This window comes from Lycorma delicatula, chromosome 7 (genome assembly GCF_047948215.1).
Source record: "Lycorma delicatula isolate Av1 chromosome 7, ASM4794821v1, whole genome shotgun sequence".
NCBI lineage: Eukaryota > Metazoa > Arthropoda > Insecta > Hemiptera > Fulgoridae > Lycorma > Lycorma delicatula.
In genome coordinates this window covers 138989572-139016393 of record NC_134461.1, presented here as the reverse complement: position 1 = coordinate 139016393, position 26822 = coordinate 138989572, and the positions used below count along the sequence as shown (strand labels likewise).

General features: G+C 28.1%; 1 protein-coding gene across 2 annotated transcripts in view; it reads left to right on the top strand.

Moving 5' to 3' along the window:
• Scm (Polycomb protein Scm) overlaps positions 1–19918 on the top strand; it is a 50015-nt gene extending 30097 nt beyond the window's left edge. The window contains exons 10-14 of one of the 2 annotated variants that reach the window (XM_075371405.1): positions 2816–3016; positions 3164–3328; positions 5372–5629; positions 16729–16880; positions 19623–19918. In XM_075371405.1, coding sequence (XP_075227520.1) covers positions 2816–3016; positions 3164–3328; positions 5372–5629; positions 16729–16880; positions 19623–19757 — 911 coding nt within the window. In that variant the 3' untranslated portion in view covers positions 19758–19918. Of the gene's footprint in view, positions 1–2815; positions 3017–3163; positions 3329–5371; positions 5630–16164; positions 16260–16728; positions 16881–19622 lie in introns of those variants that run through there. The other variant, XM_075371406.1, reaches the window with a different exon arrangement.
• The last annotated feature ends 6904 nt before the right edge of the window (positions 19919–26822 follow it).

The following is a 26822-nucleotide window of genomic DNA, read 5'->3' as shown; positions in this document are numbered from 1 at the left end:
AATCAGATATTAATAATATCGCTTCTTAACAACATGGTCAAGGATCAAAGAGAGGGAGTATTTTTCATCACAAATATTATATTTTGCGTGGTAACTTCCTCAAATGAGTGGCTGATTTGTCAGTAATTGGTCAGGAAATAGTCCAGTGTTTGACAGTTTTTCCATAGAATTCTTTTGGACAAAATCAATTGACATGAAATTTTGACAGTATTTAGGGGATAGCTCGAGGAACAAAGGTTATATATGGCTGATGTGTGCTTTTACCCTGGGGGTGGACACCACCCCTTCTCAGGGGTGGAAATTATTACATTCAAAATAGCTGCCGAAATCGATAGAGGAATAAATTCTCTAAGTAAAAAATGTTCTATAAAAATTTTTTGTAGAGTCAATACTTATTACAATATTCATGATTGAAAATATTGATTTTTCATCCAACCATTGAACGATTTTTCATGAATAACTCAAAAACCTTAACGTTTTATTGAAAAAGTTATGATTAGTAAAAATGAAGCTTATAAAATAACGAAGAGATTGTTTTTTTTTTCTGTAGATGCAATACAAACTCTGAGTTGCACCTCGTTAAAGGTAACTTTTTGTTCATCATAAACTATGGAAAAAATAATGGAAAAAGCAGGAAAATATTTGAGGAAAACTTATAGGATATTTTTCAAAGTACTTGAAATTAGCTTTTTTAAAAGTCATTACCATGAAAACTAACAGAGTTATGATGAAATAAAATGGTTCTCTTGCTTTTTCAGAGCAATGAAACAGATGACTTTTCCGCAAGAATTGGAATTGAACGTAATCCTGTTATAATTTGCTTTAAATACTAACAATATTTTCTAGAAGTTTGACCAGTTTGGATTGCCTAGATTTGAAAAACAGGTTGATTCAAATTTCTTAAAAAAATTCTTTTTTTCACAATAATTCAAAAACTAAAGAAAATATGTACATGTACTACAGTACAAAAATTAGTTTTTTTTTACTGAAAATTTTGTTTTTTTTTCTTATTTCTGTAAAATAAAAATTTATTGAGATATCACCATTAGAAGTTTGCATTTGAGAGCAAGGACCACCTTCTCCAAGCCCTTTAAACTCAAAAATGAAGGGCTCAAGGAATCTGAACTTTATGTGCCTTGTAGCCCTTGAATTTCCCTGCAAAATGTTTTTTTTTAGCAATTGGATAGTGTAAAATTTAAGGAAGTTATTGTTGAAAAATCAAATCCCATTTTTTCAGTGAAATTTTCGGAGCATGCTAACTAATTATCAATATAATTATGAAATGTTGGTAATAAATATTTTTCTCTTCATAAATGGATCACAGAGTGATTACAGCATGTTATACACTGCTTCGAAATTTACTTCTGAAATAGTTTTGAAAGAAGGCATGAAAACCTGTATCATTACTTTTGATCAGCCATTATATATCAAAGCTCGCGATATTGTTGAATCAACAATTTTTTATGAAGTTCATATGATCGTGCATCTTGGAGGATTTCACTTATTGCTGTCTTACATGGGGTGTATTGGACACATCATGGCAGGGAACAGAATTAAGGATATTCTTTCCATTGTATGTGCAGAAGGATCAATAGACAAAATGTTATCTGGACATTCTTATGCTCGTGCAGTACAAGCCCATATCATTCTGCAGCAGGCCTTATCGCAGTTAATATTTGATGAATTGAAGAAAGAAAATGTTGAATTTCAAGAATTGCTTTAGAGCAAAGAAACTATATCTTACATGATGAATATTGAGGAGATTCCTTCAAATTTGGAGTTTCAAAAACTGAATAAAGTATTTGAATATAAACTTGACAAAATTGAAAAAAAGGAAATATGTGCAAATTATGGGTGTTATAATTTAGAATACTTTCTTTGCTGAAAAGTTTTCTAGCTGCTGAACAAATGGGAGACTGGGAATTACACCTTAACTGTATTGAACTCATGATACCGTTCTTTCATGCAGCTGGCCACTTTAATAATGCAAAATCTGCTCAATTGTATCTACAGGATATTTTTTTCATAAGGAGTGGTTATTAAGGGTGGAAACGTAATAAATCATAAATTATATTATAAAGAATAAAGGGATTTTAATTCATTATAAATGCACCATTTAAACATTTCAAACTGTTGAAAACTAATTTTTTTTTTTAATTTCTTAAGGGGTGGTGTCTAAGGGTTGAAACATAGTAAAACATCTTAAATTATATTCCACAACATAAAAGAATGTTGTGGATGTAGAATAAACATTCTACATATTTAAACATGATTTCACTCTATGAAACATTAAATTATGTTTTTTAATTTTTTTTTTACAAGGGGTAGTTTTCATTCCCAAAAAACAAAAAGCACACATCAGGAACATAACTTTTAAAGCAGAGGGTTAGATAAGCTTAATTACAAATTAAAAAATTAAAGTAAAAGGCTCTTTCCTGACCAATTGCAAAGGAATAAATAGATAAGAATTTTTCAGCTCTAGTTAAATGTATCACTTAATTTCATATTTTTCATTAATGTTATAATTGTTGTCTTCATTGCCTGAAAACTAATATTTGTTTTATTTCAAATCTCACCAGATTTGACCAATATAATTGATAAATATTCATTATTATAAATGATCCCACTTTTTTCTGTTGTATGCATTAATCCAAAGTAATTCATGGAAATGAGTGTAATGTTTATTTATTACTTATGCTGTTATTTTTTGTGAGAAGAATCATTTCATGTATGAATAGTTGTTATACTTTTCCTTTTTCTTAAATTCTGCTTTTATGTGGGATTTTTTAATTAATTTGTTTTATATTGTTTACAGTTACTGTATATTGTAATCCAACATGTTGGTGTGGTCCATATCTTGACCCGAGGAAAGTAATTCAACTTCCTTTGCAATTTGGCCCTACTACAATGAATAGGGTTCTTAGGGAATCTGTACAAAGCCTTGTTGATGCTGCATTAGATCAGAAACAGATATTTGGTTTGCTGAGGCAGGGAGAAGGAAAAGTTATTATAACAGGTAATAAATACTTCAATAAATATTATTTAATTTGTTTATGAAATAATTTTATTAGTTTTAAGGTAATGTTTTTAATTACAATAAAATTAGTTGCTTATAATTATAAATTTTGTTAAATTTTTCCCTCTTGGGTCTTTTCTGTTACAGCATCGTTTGACAGTAAAACAGTTACTGTTAGATTGCCAGTTATTGAGAAAAGTTCTGAGTTGTGGGGTTTTCTTGAAATATTGTTTGAGGAATTGATGTGCTGCGAACATTTTTATACACGTGAACCAATCACATCTTGTGTAAAATGTTCTAGTGTTAAAAAAGGTACAGTATTTGTGTAATGTTACTTTATTAATTTAATTTTTATTTATTTATTTTTGTGTATGGAAGGGTTGTGAAAATGCAATCTAATATCTTATTCCATCAATTCCGATTAATGGAAATTAAATTAAAAAAATATAAGTACACACTATGATTATTGTTTCATATAATATAATTTTTTTCCTGCAAATACATATTACAGATATTTGTCAAAATGGATATTTTACTACTTTTGATGAAACATGGACAACCATAATAACTATAATCAAAGCATCTGTTCATGAAATGGTGTTACAGCTTACAACTGAAAGAATGAATTCAACCCAATTGTTTCAAACAGCAATATTTAAATTTCTTAGGTTGGTAAAGACATTTTACTTTTTTAATTATTGCCTAAAATGTACAGTGATAAACACTACCTTCTACTTTGGTATCGTGCAGAAATTGCATCTTGAGCTCCAAAATGCAAAATTGAGGTTCTAAAAGTGCAACTTGTAGAGTTCTGTTGCTTTGAGACAGTGCTTGCCCACACAGTGTTTTTTAAATTTCAAGTTTTCCATGCAGTTATGAGACAAATTGAACATTTCTTACTGGGCAGATTCAATCCAGGATGATATATGAATTAAAAAAGGTTAACTATTTCAGTTATCTTTTTTAAAACACTAAGAGAAGTTGTTTATTAGAAGTTAACTTTCAGGGGTTTTTATGATGAAATTAAATAATCATTATAGTTATGATAAAAGTCTCTAATGTTGGATATTAAAAAAAATCTATAGTGAAAGTCCTAAAAAATAATATTAGGTTAATTAATCTACTTTAAATTGTAGTATGAAGTTTGAAGGAAGTTTTGACAGATGAATTAATAAAAAAAAAAACTAGATCCTTATTGGTAATTAAACTAGAAATTACCTGATTTATTGAGCTGATAATCCAATAATGATCTCTATCTTAGAAGTTGGATTGGAATTGTGTTTTTACTTTTATTATTATGGTTTTCTACTGGGTTAAAATTATATTAATAAAATAACCACAAAATTAAATTAATATTTTATAATGTGGAGTTAACTGTTTTTGAGGGCAGGGTAAAGGTAATCCTGTCAGCCTATTAAAATATTAAAGGCCTGCATTACATTTTGCCACTCTTAAATTGAATTATTCTCATGAAAATCTGTTATTAGAATCAGAGTATACTTACTTGTTGGATTTAATTAGAGCTATGAAATTGATTATTTCTTAACTATATCTTACACAGATTTACTTAGTAAATCAGTTGTATTTCTGTTGTGTCATGACCTTTGTAATGGTGTATCATATCGTATGTTTATTTTCATAAAAAAAAGGCGTCTTAGTTATGTAATTCATAGGAGAAGAATATCATTTAGATGATAAATTTGATTCTACAGTTTTTAGTGGTGATAGAGATACTATTATTTATATTTGTAGAATATTTTGTATATAAGTTGGAAAATAGTTTCATTGAATATTATTTATATAATGTCCTCTGTAAAAATAAGGTTATGATAATGCTTCAAAGTCAAATTTTACTTCTTTTAGTTTACTACTTTACTACTTCTTTTCTGCACTTTTCTTAAAAGTTAGATTTGTCGTTTGAAAGTAGTATAACATGAGATAGGCTGACTTTCATATGATTAAACTTGTTTTGTTTCAGTGGTTTATAATATGTTTGATAATATGGGTTCCTTTTTTTCATAATCTATACCTTTTTCTTAATTATCTTAAATATTGTTTTATATATTTTTTTTAGAGGTTCCTTATAATTATCACATTTACACACTATAAATAGTTATGTGAAATAAAGGGATTTAAAGATATATTTGTAAACTCGATTATGCTAATCTTCAAATCACTGTTGTGATCTTTGAATTATTATAAAATTAACAAAAATTATGTAATACTTAGTTATATAGTTAAAATACTACTCCAGACATACTAGTCTCAATGAAAAATCTTGTGTTAGCCTTTACAATTAGGTATTTTACCTTTGATTACATTAATTTTATTTATTTTTTTGAATTATTTAAATAGGAGAACTTATTGAAGGTGAAAATAATGAACTATCAGGTGGCAGTACTGCAGTTGCTGCTGCTACAACAGCTACTAGCATTGCTTGTAGTATAACAACAACAAGTAATAGTAATAGTAGTACAAGTAGTAGTTCCAGTAGTAGCAGTAGTAGTAGCAGCAGTGTAACAAGTACGAAGAGAAGATGTTCTGCTGAGAGTTCATCAGATGCTCCTCATACTCCACCACTTTCTGCTAAGCAACCTCGTAAGACTGTACCAGGTTAGTAATCATTGAATAAATTGCTACTTGTATATGTTTCATAGGAAAAGTATGTTTGTTATATTTATGTAATTTTCATTGCTTATTTTACTTTATAAATGAAGCGAAAGTTTTGCCACCCATCTCCAAAAAATATATAAAATTTGCTTGATGACTGACAAATTACAAATTCAATTATATCCAGATTAGAATAAGTTATTCTTTATTTCTAAAAATAAATTTTTATTTCTTTTTAAAATATTGTTGTCAAATGTTATATAAATAAGAAAAATAAAAAAGGAAATTTTATATAAAAAAAATGATTTATGTTGATCTCACTTTTGCTAGTTTATTTCTAATTACTCTTGTCCGTTTTCTCCAGCATATTATGTGATCATGACTTACTTCATATTCATATCAATAGTTTATTTACTAAATTTCCATAGTTAGCATAAAGTACAGTATATGGTTAAAACAAAATGTCCACATTTAGTTCATCCACAAAGTAATAAAATATAAACCTGAAAGTTAAATTATAGGCTGTATGTTAAGGAGTTAAATAACAGTAAAATAACTTGCATATTATCATAATTTATTCAAAGTATATCATGTTTGCATTTATGCAACATGTGGCTGCAGTACAACAATAAGTGTGCTTATGTTGTTGGTCTTCTTTTGGTAGATGTTTAAGATTTATATCACATATATTTATTGTTTTTTCACTTTGGCAAGTGATATCCTTTCAGTAATACCTTTAATTTTAGGAAATAATTTGAAGATTAGGAATGGATGACTGTGCAAGAAACTGCTATCAAGCCAAGCATTCCTGACAGCCCCAACATATTACCAATGCAATTATTAGCCAATGAATTGTTGTAAATGAGGAACTAACTTCCTGTTGCTGAGTACTTGGGTCTGACACATTGAATCTTTCTTCATAAGAGTTCCAGAACATTAAAAAATTGACAGTGATAATTTCACCTCAGTGACAAGTTCATGGGGAATAATTTGATTTCTGTCAACAATTTCTGCTTTGAGAGGTGAATTCTCTATTCTCAGTAATCCTTGTCGTTTTTATTCAGTACTTGGACATTTTAGTTGTAGGGGTGCTAGTATAAAAAACATTTTTAAAATGAAAAGTCTCATTTTTTAACAACTGAGATCAAATTTTTTATTTTTTATGAGTGATCTATAAGTAAAATCTTGCACATTGTACACAGTAATGTCTTTCATCATAAAAACAGAATGTGGTAGACATAGGAAAGTGACATTCAGGTACATCTTCCATTAAGATTTGATGAATTGTCATTCTATGAGAGTTGTTCTTTTTTCAACCTTCGATCAAGCATCGAAGTAAACAAGAGATAGGTGAAAGCCAGGTCTGTACGTCTTGCAGTTGCACCCCACTGCCGGCTCTATTGCATCAGTCTGAGCCAAGCTAAGGCAATAGAAAGTGGCCGTTATGATCGATGCTTCCACCAAGTGTGAGTTGCGAAGTGTGATAAGTTTTCACCAAGCAGAAGGATGTAACACTGCTGAAATATATTGCAGAATAAGCCTAGTGTATGGTGAAAAATTTGTGAGTGATGGTAAATGTGGGAATAGTGCAGAAAATTTAAAGAAGGACAAACAGATGTCCATGATGAAGGTGGGCTAGGATGCAAGTCTGTCACTACTGTATGCCTGGTTGAGCATGTTGATGATTTTTGTCCATGACAAACGGTTTACAATGAGTGAATTTTCTGCTGAAATCCCAGAAATTTCAAGGTCTTCTCTGTATACAATTGTGACTAAAGACCTAGGATACTGGAACTGTGTGCATGTTGGGTCCCAAAAATGTTGAATGATGATCACAAAATGCAGCAAATGGCATCAGCCTTAATATTTCTTATGCGTTATGATAATGAGGCGGAAGAGTTTTTAAAGTCTATCATTACTGGCGATGAGACTTGGATCCAGTATGACAAATCCAGAAACCAAAGAACAGCCTAAGCAGTGGATGCACATTTCTTCTCCAAACAAGCTGAAAATGTTCAAATAGACACTGAACAATTGCAAAGGAAAACTGAAACTGAAAAACAAAGGAAAATTGAAAACACTGAACAAAGGAAAACAATAGCTACACTTTTTTGGGACCTTAAATGTGTCTTGTTGGTGGACTTTATGCAGTAGAGGATGACAATAACAAAGGAAGTTTATTGTGAATCTTTACATTGCCTCACAGAGTGATCCAGAACAAACGAGGCATGCTCTCATCTGGCATGGTTTTGATTCACAACAATGTACGACCACATTACCAACATGAAGCAAGTCCTCAAACAATTCAAGTGGAAAGTTTTTGACCATCCACCGTACAGTCCAAACCTAGCACCTGCAATTTTCACCTCTTTCAAGAATTGAAGGCATGGTTGGGCGGACAACACTTCACCACCAACGAAGAACTTCAGGAGGCTGTCAGGACATACCGTACCTTACTGGCAGCAAACTTCTTTGAAGAGGGCATGGGAAAGCTGGTATTACGATACAACAAATGTCTCCATCGTTTTGGCAATTATCTAGAAAAATATGTTAGATATTACTCAACTTTTAACAAAATCATTTTGTTATGTGTGTGTGTGTGTCTTTTTTATAGCCCATCGGAGGTTAAAAAAAAAATAGCCCTTATATTAATACTAAAATTATCTACAGTCATTCTAGCTTCTTTAACCTGTTTTTAAACCATTTCTTATGACGAGTTTACTGTTTTGAACAGATGCTATATGTTGAGGCTTGTTTTCATCTACAAGGATTTCCTGCGTACAGAGGGATTGCAAGTTGCACAGAAAACTCTCAGAAGATGATTCTATAGCCAAAAATAAGAAAAATGCTCATATAAACGTAGGTCAGAAAATGGTTTGTTAGTGAGTTCTGGCTCGCAAAACATTTAGCCCTGCCTTCTGCTCCCTCTGTGAAATTAAACTCACTAAAATTCCTGGGGTACAAATTGAGGGTAAATTTGTTGCTTCCTTATGGTTTTTGATCCAATAAATTAAATAAACGAAGAATTGTTGTTACATTTGATTAATTGTATCAGAATATGAACTGCAGGCGAAAAACTAAATGTTGGTCAATGTGTTTCTTTTATATTATGGTAAACATAGCTTATGTAAATGCATGTGTAATATATTTACACAACTTTTTTTTTTTAACCTTTGGGACAACCGCTAGGTATTGCTTTAGAGGATGAGACAAGTAGAGTGTCATTTAGACAATGATGACAAGTAGCGTGTGAAAATGCCATGCCTGACCAGGATTCAGACCTGGAACCTCCAGATGAAAGGCAGAGACGCTATCAATCGTGCCATGGAGGCTGGCCAACATTTACTGAACTGTTGCCAGCGTCCATGTTACATGAATATGTCTATCGTGGCGCTACAGTTCATGCTAAAATTATATGAACAACTGTCATCATGGTGGCTGAAAAGAAGATTGGGTGAAAATCATAATTTGTCTTCTGAACTAAAGAAATGTTTACATAAGGTTTTGAAGATTCAGAAAAATCCGGTTAAAGCTGCAGATCAAGGGCCTTGAAAATATTGCAGTTGTTGCGACTCAAAGGAAAAGAGAATAACGACAATGTACTGCAGCTGTGGTAAATGCAATAAGTGGTGAACATCAAACAAAAAAAAAAGACCCGAGTGCTGCTAAATGAACATATTTTTTTAACAAATGTGTTTTATGTTCATATTTATAAGTTCTGATTTTTGTTCCTATTTTATAGTTGTTCATATTTAAGTTTTTTATTTTAGGGAAATAACATATATTAGACTAATTTATAGTTTTTATAAAGTTGGTTTACTTTTTAATCGGTTTTTAATTTTTTTTATTAATTAACATTTATTTTTATTTTAAAGTATTTTATGGATTATGAAATGTAAAAGTGAAAAACAAAAAACAGAATGCTGCATAAAATACACAGTTATGATATTACGATTTCCATAATTTTTTTACTATTACATATAAAATTATACATTGAATTTATTTACTGGTATGTATTATTTTTACTGATGTTTGCTGATAAAATTGGAAAATTGATTCCAATTTTATTAAATGAACTTATTTTAATTTATTTTGCTGCTTTTATGATCCACGTAAACTTTACATATCCCTAGTAATAAGAACCTCTTAGATGTGCAGTGTTCTAGGATTAATCTACATATTCACAATTGCTGTACACTATTATTATATTATTGATTGAGCTTTGTCATCTTTACATGCATACTTGATATAATTTTCCACAACTAGTTTACTGCTCTTTGTCATCAGAGCTTTATTATGGTTCACCAACATCTTTTACATCTTGTTAATTTCTGTTAATGCTTTCCATTGACAGTATTCTATTTTATATGGTTTTCCTCTTGTGAGGCCATAAAAATAATTTTGTTTTTTTTAAAAGTTAATATCTTCAAACTTAAATGTTAACTTAGTATGTAGAGAGTTAAAACATTATTCTTGTCACCAACTGCTGATGTTTCCTACATAGTCAGGTAATTGAGTGTGAAACTCATTTCACCATTAACTTACAAAATAATCATCCTTGTTGTTGTCTGGTGGCTGACTTCTTAAAATGTTCTGTTTGTTGCTCCTTTAAGTCTACCTTTTACTGTGTGTAATAAGTCTAAGTATCATTGAGATGTACTTTTGGTTAACTTTAAGTAATTAGATTTTTTTCAAATGCAAATATATTTGGTATTGAACATTTGTCATTCCATAATATTGAACTGTTTGAAGAAGTGTTTAAGAACATCTTAAGTTCGTTTAGCAAGTTTTACTGGGTTTTAACCTCCTTACCGGTTTTGTATTTTCACTTAAAATAATGCTACTACCTTGATCTATTTTATTTTTTGTACTTTAATAACTTTATTTTGACTAATAATGATTTAGTATACATAAATGATAATCTTTCATGTAAAACATATTTTATTATATTTATAAAAACCTAATTACCTAACCTACCATGAACATGTTATTGATTAATGATGTTTTCACATTGCCCATAAATATCACTAAATTATATTTTACACCGTAATTGAATTATTGTCTTCACTATAAAAGTTTTATTCTATCGTGATTGTTTTAAGTTTTTTAGTATATGAAATATTTTAAAACTTGGAGCTACAAACAGCCCATCACACTGCATACACTGTTATCTTGAGTCTTTATACCTTTTATTGTGTGAACACATTACTTATCTTGAAGCATATGTCTTAACGATATGTCTTCATACATATCATCTAAACTATCACTATCGCTATCAGATCGTAACTGGTCTAAAATGTCAATATAATGCCATCTCAAATATAAGAAAACAACATACATAAAGCTATTATAAAAAAAAAAATGAAAACTACTGATCCAGTTAACAAATATATGTTAAAGTTTATAACTTAATTTATAAAGCATATACACAATATTCAATCATAAAACAACGGCCACAACCTGAAATAAACATGTTAAAATGCTAGTAAAATCACTCATGAACAAGATGTAAACAACACTCCATACAAGCTGTATCAGCTGTTTTACGTATGATAAATACCTTAGAATGCGACAAAAACCATTTACTACCGATTTTTGCCATTGCAGAATAATGACGAACTACATTAAAAAATAATCCCCGGAATATTATGACACAGAGCGAATTAAAGTAAGACAAAACTCAATGATATTCAATATTCCGACAAAGGCCCTTTTCATGCATATTGGCTACCTTGGAATATTCCGTCACAGTCCAGTAAGGGGTTAAAGACTTCAGTTTGTGAATTGTGTCTTTTAACTTAAAAAAAAGTTATCTGTTATTATCAACAACAATTTTTTTTGTATTAAATTAATTATGGAATAACTAAGATTATCATATATTTTTCTAGTCATGGAAAGCTCACAGAAGTTTCAGTTATTGATTTTGTCTCCTCTTTTATTCAAGTGTTATTTTGTTACTGTTACCATCTTGCTATGATTTTCGTACAGTCAAAAATAAATGATTATTTTTTGTTTCTGTAATTTTAATTTTCATCACATTAACTAAATTTTCACATCACTGACTGTAAAATGTAATTAATTTTAATAAGACGTAATAGATTTTATAAATGTAATAAAATTTTTGTCTTAGACATTGACTGGTTTTATTTATTTATCTTCCATTTTATTATGCAAACAAATCCCTTGCTCCCAACGTATTTTTTACATCCTACATTCTCAATTATTAATTTTCTTATTTATTTTAATCGTTATCTTCCTGTACTCACTTTATCCTCTAAACTTACTCTTAGAAATAAATGTAATGATCATAGGCACTTTATAATTTATCTCAGTTGTTTGTATTTTTATAAAACTGACAAACTTTTTGTTCATTTTTTAAAACATCTCATTTTATAATCCTTATTCTACTTATTTCCTAATTCTCTCATCTTTTGTTTACCTTAAGATTATCCACGGTATAAGGTTTATAGATTTTGATAAATAGTGAACTACATATCTAATGGCAATGTAACAAACATGAACAAATGGCTAAATAAATGAATCATATACATAAACCAATATATAATAAGACAAAATAGGGAAAGCATATACAAAGTATTTATAATTTAATAATTTATTGAAAATATTATTGAAATTTACAGTAAAGAAATACTTAAACCAGCATACAAACCTAATAACCACATAATAAAATATTTAAAAAAACAAAAATAGTAATAATAAAATAATCTCGATGGAATTTACAAAATTAAATGTAATGATTGTGATGATATTTATATAGGAAAAACAAACAGATCCTTTAAAAGTAAATTAACTTTCTTGAATATTATATGAATTACAAAAGTAATAAATTAGTTTTATCTAATACAGCAGACATCTAATAAACGAAAAACATTCTATTTCTAATATGACACAAATTTAGAAATATTGGAGATTAATAAAGATAGCAAAAAATTAAATATATTAGAAAAAGTTTCATAATAAATAAAACAGAATTTCAATTTGATAAACCATCAGGCAGTATTTATACGTATTCTTTAAAAACAGCAACAGATAGCAGAACTAGTATAATAAGTAATATATTGATTTCATTATAATATTACAGTGCTGTAATAAACATAATACTACAGTACTGTAACAAACCATGTGAATAGTTTTATTTTAATGATGCAGTATGTTGTTAATTTATAACAAAATAACTACATAATATTTTTATTTTAATGTGCAATTTAATAAAATGAATTCAATCATAGCTGAGGATGTGGGATCCTGCAAAAGTAAAATTCCTGCATAATAAAATTAAGGTAAGAATTGTCTTATCTCAATCGTCTATACTTACATTGTTTCATGTAACAGTTTAAAATATACATTTTATATACAGTGGATTCCAGTTAATAGGACCACCGGTTATTCAGGACAGTCATTTTATTGCCTTATTTTTTAAAAAATCGAAACATATTGGTATAATTCATGTAAAATTATGCCAGTTTAACTGTCCAAATGCCATTTATAAGCCCCAATAGCTCGTTCATTTCATTCTTTTACTTTTAAAATATCACAACTTTATTACTGATTTAAATCGCTTGACTGTTGTTGAATGTTATATTGAGGGGTATCTTCCTTGTATCACTGGTCTGCACAGTACGTAGTGTGCGGCGATACAGATGACATCTTGCAGTTTTGACAAAGCAGATGTTTTTATTTTCTTCATTGCGAGTCTTTTGTTCATTATGTATGGTGCTGTAGTTATTGTTTTTCCATAATTATTTTTAATTACTTTTGCTTATATTTTTACTTTCGTTAAACATTAATTTTTTATATCGCTTTTATCTTTTTACTTTGAAGTGGTAGTTTAGTTAAAAGTTGGTGTTCATAATTTATCCGATTCATCGCCATACCAAGTAAAGACATGACATTGGCAGAAAGAATTGCTTTGTTAAACAAAATAAAAAGTTATCCACCAAACACCGATCAGTGTAAACTTGCAGAACTACCAGTCAAAAACTACAATAGCTCAGATTTTACAGCAAGAAGAAACTCTTCACAGTGAATGGTCTAACAAACGTGAAGAAGAAGAAACTTTTCAAAAAAGAAAATGTGAAAAGGAAATGACTCACTTGTTGAGAAGGGTTTAAATGAATGGTTTTCTACCATTAGTTGAGGAGTAAAAGAGTCAGTGGTCCTATGCTAAAACAAAAAGCGTAAGAGCTTGCAAAAAAATTGGGAAACTGATTTCAAAGCAACAGATGATTGGTTGTCGCATTGGGAATGGAGACGTGAAATAACATTTAAAAAAGCTCACTGTGAAAAGGCAAGCGCTGATAGTGACAGTTCCAAATCGTGTAAGAGTTCTAAACTTCCTGAAATAATGATAAGTATTCACCTAATGACATGTATAACGCAGACAAAACGAGCCTGCTTTATTGTGATATGCGATGTGTTACAAACACATCGCATTATATAGCTCAAAAATCCAATGGATCAAATTACTGTGTTTTGTTGCACGAATGTGTTTGGCAGTGACAAATTAAAAGTTCTTGTTATTAATAAAGCAGGTAAAACATGATGTTTTAAGCGGGTTAGAATGGACAGTTTACCTGTGCACCAGTATTTTAATAAAAAAGCCTGGATGATGAGTCTAATTTTTCGTGATTGGCCGAGTGCTTGGGACAAGTTACAGAAATAATTAAAAAAAGATTTGCCATTTTATTGATAACTATGCTGCCCATCCTAATGTGGATTTACGAAATATTCAGATTGAGTTTCTGCAACTGAATGCGAGTTTAATTCAACTGTTTGACATGGAAATAAACATTTTTTAATTTATTTACTGAATGAAGTAAACTAATAATTTACATTTTACAAGAAATTGAAGGAAATATGTTGATTTCTTTGACTATGGCTAAAGATGGTTAATACATGTGGAAATTTGATGCAGGCAATTGAGTTTGTAACCGATAGTTGGGATGAGTAAAAAGTAGCACTCTCAGAAACTGTTTTGCCAAAAGTGATTCAAAAATCAATGCCTGACAATGATACTGAAACAATCGATGCTGATGAGACAATGATTTCATTATTTTGCAGCACCAGGTTCAAAATTTTGAAATTTTCAAATATTGATGAAAAATTACAATACTATGATGGAAATGAAACTGGTGATGAAGAAATAATTGAAAACATTACTGGACTCAACAACTGGACGAGATTTAAGAAGATTAAGATAAACCCGATGTCAAACACATATCTACACAAGATGAAAAAATTCATTGACGGACTTCAGCAGTACTTTATACAAGAAATGGCCTTCATTTATACAAATAAAACCTGCTTGAAGAACTATTATTTATATTTTGTGCAAAATTTGTAGAATGCCATGTATTAAAAGGGAGACGACAAAGTAAAATAAAAGAATTTTTTTCAAAACGTTTAAACAAATAAGAAACATTAAAGTGTTTCTTTTATTTTACTGATCATAATAAATAGCAATCATTAGTGTATTTTGTATCTCTATTTTGCTTATCAATCGTTTTGTTTTATTTTTTTTTTTAATTATGTAAGATTACAAAAACTATTTGGTAATGCATTTTATCAGAACAATAGTTCTCTTTAAATGTAATAGGCCTGTTTTTATATGTAGCTATGTAATGTAAACGGATAGTAAATATTGTATTGTATTAGACACATATTATACAGTAGGGTATTTAAATTTTTATTATGTCCTAATTATAATATAAATTATTATATTAATTATTCAATTCATTTATTTATATTTTATATTTAATTTATTATTATTGTTCATATAATCTTAATAATTAGCAGTAAAATTCAGAATAGTAAATCACTAATTCAAGTTTAGTAATTAGAATTACACCCATATACTGTACTTATGCATAGCTCCTCATTTTCCATTAATATCGCTTAGCAGGGCTATTTAACCCCAGTCCTGAAGTGGTTCGATTATCCAAAATTTACTGTATATTATTGAATATAAAATCACTTGTAAAAAATAAAAATTGCTGTGGAAATGCTTAAATCAAGCAAAACATTAAAATAAATTTAAAAAGCTATAACAAAAAATATTTTCAAAATTTATTTTGCTTCTTGCAGTGGGTACATATTAGAGAGCTTGATTTCATACTGCTGCGTAAATTTAAATAGTACCCAGGCAAGATCTTATTCCATAATTATTTACTTCCAAGTTTAATTGAAATTTATGTGAGTTTTTCATAAATGTACCTAATCCCTTATATGTATGCGAGTAGGGTATCCTTATATGTATTATATGATGTATTATTCTATTATTTTCTCTTAGTGGGTTGTACCTTTTGTCTTCCTTTTGACTATTGATTCATTTGTTTTAATTTTTTAATAATACATTTTTTTTAATATTATGTGCATAATTTGTTTTGACTTAGAGAGAGAGATTAAGGACCTCACTGTACCATATAATGCATCTGCCATTAGGCTTACTGTGGAAACAGTTCTTTCATTGTTCCATAATTTCCCCCTTACCAAGTACCAATGATGTACTATCTTTTCAGGTCTTGGCATCCTCAGCATGGAAAACCTAACAAGGTGTCAAACCTACATCCACTGAACTGATAATGGAGAAGAAGGGATCAAGGATAAGGAAAGGGTGGGTAATGAGAAAGGATGATTTATATTGATGAGTAGATAAGGATGGTTAATGTGTTTACCATGGACCAATTATAATTCTTAATCTTAATTCTTTAAATTTTTTTCTGATATTTTTAGAATATTATAGATATTTTCATCATTATTCAGGTATTTGTTTATTATATTTTATCTTCTGTTGTAATGGAAGTTGCATACCCAAAAATTTACTAATATTTTGGGTTAATTTTCTCTTGGTGTTTATTAATTAATATTTATGTGTTTCATTGACATTTCACGTAGTTTAGATTTTTTAAGTTTAGTGTTTAGAACTTATTTTTTACATCAAAATTCAAATTTTATCTGTAAGATTCACCAATTCAGTTCCATTATTTGACTAAAATATGTACTCTTTACTTTATCTTCTTCTTTTCTGTGTAGTAGTTATAACATTTTTGCTTTATTATAATTTTATTAACTGTTATGAACAGCTGAGTTGGAAGCAGCTACCTCAACAACACCTTCTGAAGGTCCTCCCAAAATGCCTGCTGATCCTTCAGACTGGTCAATTGAAGATGTGATAGCACATATTTCATACACTGATCCTATATTAGCAGTACATGCCGACCTTTTCCGTAGACATGTAAGTAATTTTATTGATTTGGTTTTAATACAATAATGGATTTTAGTGCATATAGCATCTTATCAACTGTATGATGTATTATTTTTTACTAATGATTGGTAGTATAAAATATTTATATCCGAGTTAACAATGTTTGTTTATATAAACTTAAATAATATTGTAGGCTACAATATTTGATTAGTCTTGAATATTATTTTTTTTTAGATTAGTGTATTATACAAGTACAGAAGCAAGTAAAGAAATTATGAAAGTATTGTGTGTAACATTGAGTACAAGATAACTCATCTTCTGGATGCTATGGCATCTAATGGTTGTCTTTATTCAGACTGATATTTTATCTAGTTGTTTGATCTCTTAGATTTTTTCAGTTGGTATTTTTAAAAATTACATCAGATTTAACAATTTCTATGACTCAGACTGTACTAAGAAGCATTTTACTTATATATGTAGCTGACTGAAATATTCACAAACTATCAATGACAGTTATTTTATTAAGCTCAATGCTTATAAATGTTATGGTTGAAAGGAAAATAGACTAAATTAGCCATAAACAACAAATCATTAGTCATATATATATATATATATATATATATATATATATATGAGAGAGAAAAAGATAAATATAACTTAATATGTCACTTCCTTTTTTTATATTACAGCTGCTGTATTAGATTACCACTTCCCAGGTGAAACCTGGCTACTTCTGATATTCAATGGATAAAAATGTTACTTATATTATTGTTATTGTTAAATTCACTGTCAAATAATGACCAATTTTTAATCAATTTTATGGCATATGGAATGTTAACACTGAAGTGTAATTACTTGTGGGTGGGATATATGTAACCCTAAATCTGTAAGGGCGTTAAGATACTTATTTTATTTTTCTGGTTTGTGTCATTTACATTCTATATAGTACCAACAGATGTTAGAATTGAAAATAGTTAGAAAATTAAAAAAATTTTAATTTTTTAATGTTTCAGTATTATGAATATAATCCATGTTTTACAAAATATATATACAACATAAGGTGATACTATAAAATATAGTGAAATTTATTACCAGAACTAAAATAATAAATTTAAAGGAAAAAAAAATGTATGTTTTAATGTGATTATCTAATCCTGATTGGTTATAGCTGTTCTGTTCTATATTGTTAATTTAAATTAAATTTAGTAGACTGCATTATAAATTAACTGAATTAAATAATATTAACTAGTTAAGAATGATAAGGAATCAGATAATGAGAATATATTTACTAGATTTCTATATAAAATGCAGTAAAGTTCCAAGTGATATTTATGGTTGCTCCTTGTCTCTACTCTACCTCCTTTTATCCTTTTTCTTGAGTACCACATAAATTATGTTAAGACAATGCCCTGGCTCCATAAGTGCCGTCATATTGGCATCTTTTAGTAACTGAGAGGCAGTTGCTTATTTATTGTGGCTTGGGGGATAACTCTTGCCTTCTGGGCACTGTGTTTTTAGGGACAGGCTGCAGAGGTTGAGCCTGGTGGACTCAGGAATGTGTCTGCAATGCAGACAGTTGGATGACATTCATCATGTTTTGTATAAATGCTTCAAGTACGACTTGATGCACACAGAGACTATTTGTCAGCTCGAAAATATTGGGTCAGCATTAGATCTCCATGTTAATTGGCGAAACCAAGCCAAATGAGTCATAGTGGAGAGCTTCATAAGTTACTTGAATAAAAAAATATGGCTGAGGGGGTCTAGGGCGCCACTTGGCATTCCTGCTTTCTGTTTCTGTTTTTGTTGTTGTTTTGTATTCATGGGTTTTTTTTTGTTCTCGTATTCTTTGTTATTGCTTGTTGATCTCGAAGGCTAAGTATGGAGGGGTTGGTGTGGTGACCGAAATTCCCACATGGATGATGTCTTCTCGTACGGGGTCAGGATGTACTTGACAAAGGGTCCATGAATTCTTTGTCAAAAATAGAGATCCATATTTGTGGCTGAGATGCTAATTTTATTCTGTTTCATTAGTTGTTCATTTCTCATCTCTTTTCCTTATCCTTAAACTTTTCTATTATCAGTTTTTAAATGTAGGTCAGGGACTGCTAGGTGCACCCATCCAAGATGACAGTACTCTGATTTTTTGTTGTATCTTTAATGCAGAGTCACTGCATCCTTGATTTTGTCTTGTAGGTGATTGTTTGTAGTAGATCAACTTAGGGACTCCGTTTTATATTCATGGTTACACAGTAAGCCTAATGGGTAAGTGCCTGTTTGGTATAAAAAGAAAACTTTTTTATTCCTCTGGCATAACTCTCCATTAAGTTTGTACTAGCTTTCATAAAAATAAATTTTTTTTTTATTACTGATGAGACATTTTAATAACTTGATAAAATGATTTCTCAGAAAAAGGCCTAGGAATTTTAATATATTTTAAATCTATCATTTTGGACTTTATATTTTTTGTTTTTCATAAGAATGATTGATGGACAAAGAACTGATCCTAAAATCACAATTGTCATTTTTGGCTTCAGTTCCTGCTATAGGAATCAAAGCCAAAAATGACCTTTCATCTCCTTCATGTTGTATGTAAGTGTATGTTTAATGATAGCTATCTTTGACTTTGAAACTTAACATTTTCTGTCGCTCTTAAACACACTATTCTGAGAGTAACTATTGGCAGTAGTAATTTTTAATGAAAATAGTGATAGTGGTAAAAAAGTTTTTTATAATGTTTTAATTACTTTTATTGTTTAAATTAAATTTCAGGAAATTGATGGAAAAGCATTGCTTCTTCTTAATTCAGATATGATGATGAAGTATATGGGTTTAAAACTTGGTCCAGCACTGAAAATCTGCAATATTGTTAATAGAATCAGAGGTAGGCGACATTTTGTACTGTGATAAAAGGAAAAAATAATAATTAATATTATTATTAAATACATACTAAAAGCGCATCTCTGTTTTTACACTTTCACTTAACGTTAAGTTTTTTCTGTAACGTTAATTTTTTTTCTTTTTTAAAGAATAAATGAAAAAAGGAATGATGTAAGTGCTTTTTTGAAGCCTTTTTTGATTTCACTTTCACTTCTTTTTTTTTCTTTTTTGTTGTATTTGCATCTATTTATTTGTTGATTATTCTGATATTGTTTTATAAAAACTAACTTGCTTATTTCTTACTGTAGTTAATTGTATTTATATGGATCGTTATAGGATTTTGCTCTTTGTTGTTTTTGTTAATTTTTTAAATTTCAAAGCAGTTTCATTATTATAATTTTTTACTCCAGAATTTCAACACGTGTGTTTTCTTATACACTTTTACTCAGGTTATTTTTTTTTATTGTAAATAAGTTTATTTAAATTGAATATTTGTAACTGTATTCATATTATCTGTATTATTTCAGTGTAGATATTGGACATTTGTGTATTATGCTTTGATTTTGTGTCTTGTTTTATCTATAAATTTTATGAAGTAGGTATAAGGGTGGTGTTCATACTTATTCAGAAATTACTATATTATTTCCATTTCAATTACTCTTATTTATCTTAAATTTTTAATTATTGTGTGTTTCATTCTAAAATATTGCTTTTCATTTTTACTGGGTGAACCTATGGTAAATAATTTTTTACATTAACTTTTAAAGATGATCAATTTGTTCCTAATGTAACTTAATTTAAGCTGCCCACCCAACAGTTTCTTCTTTAAAACTAGTTTCTTTTATAATGATTGAAAAGAATCCTGTAGATATAGTAACATAGCTGCAACACCTATTAGTTGATTTTATATATATATATACATACAACTATCCTTAGTTAAGCTATTAATAATTCATGCTCCATTTAGTATATTTTAATTCTTTTGTCTAGGAAATTTTAAAATGATCAAATCCATATAGTGAAAATATTTTTTTAATTCAAATTTAATCCCATATTTGTTAAAAGTTCATGTTAATTTATTTATGTTTAGAGTTTGTTTATTAACTGAAAGTTAAAATCATAATGAAATCTATGAATACACTATCACTGTCTTCATTTTCCAGTTTAGTATTAATTAAAGTAGTTGTTAAATTTTGCTATCAATAAGATGTCAAAATGCTACCAAAAAAAAAACTTTAAAAAACTCATGAACTGGTATTCATTAGGTTAGTGTGATTTTATGTTATAAATGGCGGTTGTTTATTACTATGCAGCTTGAACTTAAGGTAATACTGTTGCTACAGAAACTTATCAAGATAACTATATGAAAGGAAGTCAGAAAATAGGTTTTAATACTTGAATATATTTTTGCATTTTTTATTGATTTAGAGAATGTATTGAAAATATTCATCCTTACATTATTTTTCAACTTAACTACCATTTCAAATTGAAGCTTGTGAGCTTCAATTTGTGCCCAGATGTGTCTGGGCACAAAATCCATAGATCAGTACCAACTTGGTAAAAGATGGTGAATTTTTGATCCAGTCATTTTTCACTTTCATTTTTACAGGATGCTTCCTACACTGCTTGAGAGTTTGTCTCAAGATTGTAATGGAATCTAGTAATTATTAATTATGATAATTCTTTATCTTCTTTAAACCATGGGAAATAAGTGAGGAACACTCCCTTATGACATTTCTTGTACTTATTATTCATTTGTTCAGAGTGTACCTATCAATAATGTAAATGGTCATGAATAATATTCCAGATTGTGCTGTGAAAAAACTGTAATTTCAATTTCAAATGTTTGACTGTGATAACAAAGTAATTTTTATAGTAATACTGTAATTACTACCTAAATCTTCTTTAACTACTTACGTGAAAGGATATGCTGCATTTAATGTTATACCTACCGCACTGTTGTTATATTAAGTCCATGAACTCTTTGCAAGTTAATGATGAATTTCATTCATTTTCATCCATTTTGCCCTCACAAGTTAAATAACTGATCAGGATTCTTGTTAATTTGCAGATAACACAGTTGCCATTGCCAAACTATCAGCAGAACATAATAACTATCAATAATCTTATTGATACCCTTCCAGTCGAAGGGTTAAAACAAGTATACAAATTAATTGAAAATTTTTTTTAGAAAATGCATGTTATCAGTTTTTTTCACTGTTCAGATGGTCCCTAATTAAATTATAAAAAATGAAAAAAAATTTTGAATCTATTTTTCCTGATATTGTGAATTTGTAACTAAAAGACAGTTTATACCGTGATTTATATTTTTATGGTGGATAATGCAATCAGTTTCTCTACCATTCACCTGTTATATGATCTAAAGTTTTAGTAGTGAATATCTTCTATTCTTTACTGATTATCAATAACCGTTACTTCTTTTATTTCTTCTTATTCTCCTTTTTTATCAATCTATAGTTCTACTTTTGTAATGCTTATTTTCTGCTGCTTTTTACACAGATTCCGTACTGTGTATGCATTGTATGTAAAAATGTACCTGTGTCTATAATACACATACATTGGTATGCATTGATGGTAGCAATAATATTGGGCTTATTGTAATGATGAATTTTACTTTCCCCAATTTCTGTTTATTGTTCGATAACATAGCTCGTTGGCTATGGGGAAATTGCTCACTTTGTATACATTATCATAGATTATAATTTGATGACTTTTGAAAACGGCATCAAGACTTGATATCTTGTAAGTTAATAAAGTGATAAAATATGTAACAATAATTCTCTGTTTTCAGCATTAATCAGTTTGTCTGGTTATTTTATTACTTTATGCTTTTTGCTTAGGTTTTTTTATCTATTTTTTTATCTTGGGATAATAATGAAATAAAAAAAGGCTTCAGAGTAGAATTTTCATTTATTATTTTACTTTTTTAAGTCGAAATAGGTAAATATTAAACTGATTAATATATCTTATTTCTACTGTTTTTTATGTATGATTGATTGCCTTGTAATGCAATATTTACATTTGTCTCTAGTACATTGACATCACGTGTTATGTACAGTAATTAAATAAAATAAGTTTGTACTCATGAAAAAAAAGTTTTGCATTTTATGTTCAGTAATTAATTATTACACATAAATATTGAAAAAAAAAATGTAATGGAATTGTAATATAATATTAGTAAAAGATAACACATTCAGTAAAAATTGTACAGAGTTTATTGCACTTGTTACGAAGTGTTTTGTGCTGTGATAAATGATTATTATTATTATGTGTATATATATATATATATATATATATATATATATATATATATATATACATATATTTATTTCTTTTTTGTATTATTTGTATTGTATATTGTAACTAATAAGATAAATTATATTTTATTTTTATCAGTGGTTTTTATTATATTTCTTCATTTTCTTTTGGGAGAGGGGAGAATAAAATGATTAAAACTAAGTTATTAAAATTTTGTTATACTTTTTTGTTGCTGAATTTTTTTATCATAGTTTTGTTGTAACAGTTATGGGAAGATAGTAGAATCTATATCCACAAGTTAATGATGGGTTTTATCTGTAATTATAGTTTTATATTAATATCATAGTTAGAAATGGCTGTAGTTGGTTTAGACAGTACAGTATTGTCTATTTGAGAGTGTTCTTATTAATCATTGGTTTATAAAAGATTGAATTTAGATATAACTACTGTTAATTAAAATCTACTATGAAATTCACTTCTGTTACTTTTAATTTATGATGACTTTATTAAAAACTTTACAATAAATGGTTTAATGTAATGAATTTATTAGTTGTATAATAACTTATACTCTCAGCATTTAAAGTATTTACAAAAAAGTTTAGTAAATATATTTTGATATTTCATTCGGAATGTTCCTGGAAAAGGGATTATTAGGTGCACTTATCATCCTAACATAATTTTTTTCTCTTTATGTCCCTAAATATTCTTGCTTAATTGAAGATATTTTTGAATGTGTATAATACCCATTTTAGTGTGTACAATTTTAAGTTGCTTTGATTTTTATATGCTTGATATATGTGCAGGTTTGGGGTTAAGTCCTAAATAATTATCAGGAAAACTACTACTGTCTAGCACTAAGCCCCCTTTTTTCCTTCAAGATATATTAATAGTAATTTTTTTCTGCCTCTATACTTGTATTTGATAAATCTGTCTGTAGAGAATGAAACCACAATATGCATATTTCTAATATGCAATATGCATAATATGTTTTCTGATTAATGATTTATTTATTTATTTTCAGTGTGCAATTTTAAGAAAAGCTAATTAGCACAAATTGTGTTATCTGTTACAAAGTTAATTTTGTAGTAAATTGTCTCAGTGGCCCTAATTACTTATGTAACACCATTATAGTATTATAGTAACTTATTTCTTCAATGATTTTGCTGGAAAAGATGCTTCTGTAAACAATTTTTTTGTTCCCGCTGTGGCCAGTTTTAAAAAAGTTATTCTAGTTTGTTATAAATCATTTAAATTAGTATTCGAATTACAAAAATCTCTGGAACAAATTTATCACTTATTTTCTCCACAAATTTTTCATTACAGTCTGAATGAATGAATGATTTAGTGACGTAATTTTAATATCTTCCATCTAGTTTCATTATTGAAACATTTATCTTCAACATTTAAACAATTTTCATCTGTTTTTTTAAAAATCAGATTTTTTTATTTCATCATCTCATAAAGATTATGAAATTGTGATGGAGAATTAAATGAGGAAGCAGAATGCCCCTTACACATCTAAATAAAAGCTAGCCTGGTTCAGGTGGTATCATATGCACAATAACCTTCTAAATTTTATGTTTTTATTTTTACAGGTTATGTTTAAAATTGTTAATTTTTTTTTATAGATTCTGCTACGAGTGTAATTTATAGACAAGTAGGTATCATAAATGTTATTAGTGTTCTGGTCAATGGGATAAGGTTAACCTTGATGATTTTTAGAGAACTATTTTTTTTTAAGTTAATTTATTTTGTGTTATTTTTATTGAACTTATTGCCCTGAATAGATTGAAATGTTACCAATTAAAATATGTAACATAAAAAATTATACTTACGTATATTGCATGCCCCTCCTACCATATTCCTACATCATGTTTACATAATTTCCTCACAGGATGTGTGCCATGAATTCATCATCCCTAGTTTAGTGATATAGAAAGGGGTATTTTCAGTTTTTATAGGTTACAATATTGTCATACTGGAAAAAAATCAAGTTTATAATTTATATATATATTTTTTTTGGGTTACATTTATTTAAGAATATAAACAATTAATATACTTAATAGTATACCTAATTTGCAATTGTCATTAATAGTTTTTTAAGTTGGTTAAAATAGAGTGTGTGGTAATCTAAGAAAAACGATCATGTGGTAATAATATCATTTTTAGAATTACTTGAGCGTATAATTTTTTCAGCCATTGCTTTTTAAATGTTATCTTTTTAAAATTATCATGGTGTTTTTTTGTAAAAACAGTAAGTTTTGGTTGGTAATGTAATATTTTGTATTTTGCTCAGAAAGCGGAAAAGTTTGTAGTTATCGTAGTAACATTTGTTTAAGTATAATGTAATATTATTGTGATGATTTTAATGTTAAACTATCTTTAAATTCTACTTATATATTATATTTTACTTACTTTTTAGGATTACATGTGTATATACATATATATATAAATAATTTTTTTAAAAATATAATTCTCTTCTATTGCAAAGGAAAATATTTTAGGAGAAAGAATGTAAATTTTATTTTAATTTTGTATTTCATTAATATTATTTTATTGATAGTTGTAATTAATTTGTTATTTATATCTGTATTATTGTATAGAATTTAAATGTTATTTAACTTTTTGTTTTATTATTATTAAAAACATTTTATTTTAGTTCCTTTTATTTAGTACATTTTATTGTATAATTTTGTTTTATCAGTAAAATTTTATTTTGTTATATAAATACTTAAATACTGTTATATTATTATTATTCAATATTATTTATTCGTAATAATGTTATTGTTTTGTGTTGCTGTCAATGAAATACAAGTAATTTCAGTTGAAGTTAATTTTTTTTACATTGCAGATCTTAACTTGAAAGTTATCAGTCATCAACTGTTAATAAGAACATAAAATTAAAAAAAATGTTCAGTGGTCCTATATAATACACTAATCGGCCACCATTTTATAGATCCACCTTTCTATAAAATAATTTTTTTTAAATTACGAATAATGTTTCATTTTTTTATATGTAGTATACTGCATTTTAGCAAAATGCAGTATACTTTTCATTGAAGAACTGAATGATTATAATAGATATGGTTTGGGAACTGATTTAATGAAGTGAGTGCAACCATTCTTAGATACCAGTTAATGTTGCAATATGGTATATTTTATTTGTAGCATTTGGTAACATTAATTTTTTCAATACTATATTTTTATGAAGTGCAATAGATAACACATAGTAAGCTATTAGTATGTAGACTACTTTTTTTTATGTTAGAAATTGAAAATTCACAATTTAACTAATTCTTTTGAAAGTTTTCAATTTTATTAGTCGTTTTTTTCATGAAAAGTGAATAATTCTCATTATTCCCAGCCTAATCATCACTTACTTATGAACTAATAATAATAATTACTTATTTATCTTTAGTCTGATGCAACCTTTAATAAAATTTAATTTTAATTATTTGTACTATCTATATAATTCATAAACGTAAATAAATGAATACAATTGCCCACTAGTTTTATTTACACATAGTGCTTGTTGATTACATTAAAGATATTGGTGACCTGATTTTCTTCACCATATGTAAATTTGATGTTAAATTTAGTATATTCATATGAGAAATAATTAGTATATTTTAAAATCAATAGTGAAATCTAATAATCACATGCAAAAATTATTCTGTTCATGTTATTAAGTGACAAAGTTTTAAAATAAGTTTGTTCTTCAATACGCTAAATGTATAGCTGATATGTATACGTGACATCAGTTTTTAAAAGTTTAAATCCTGTCTTACATCAGCAAAAATATCCCAATGAAAT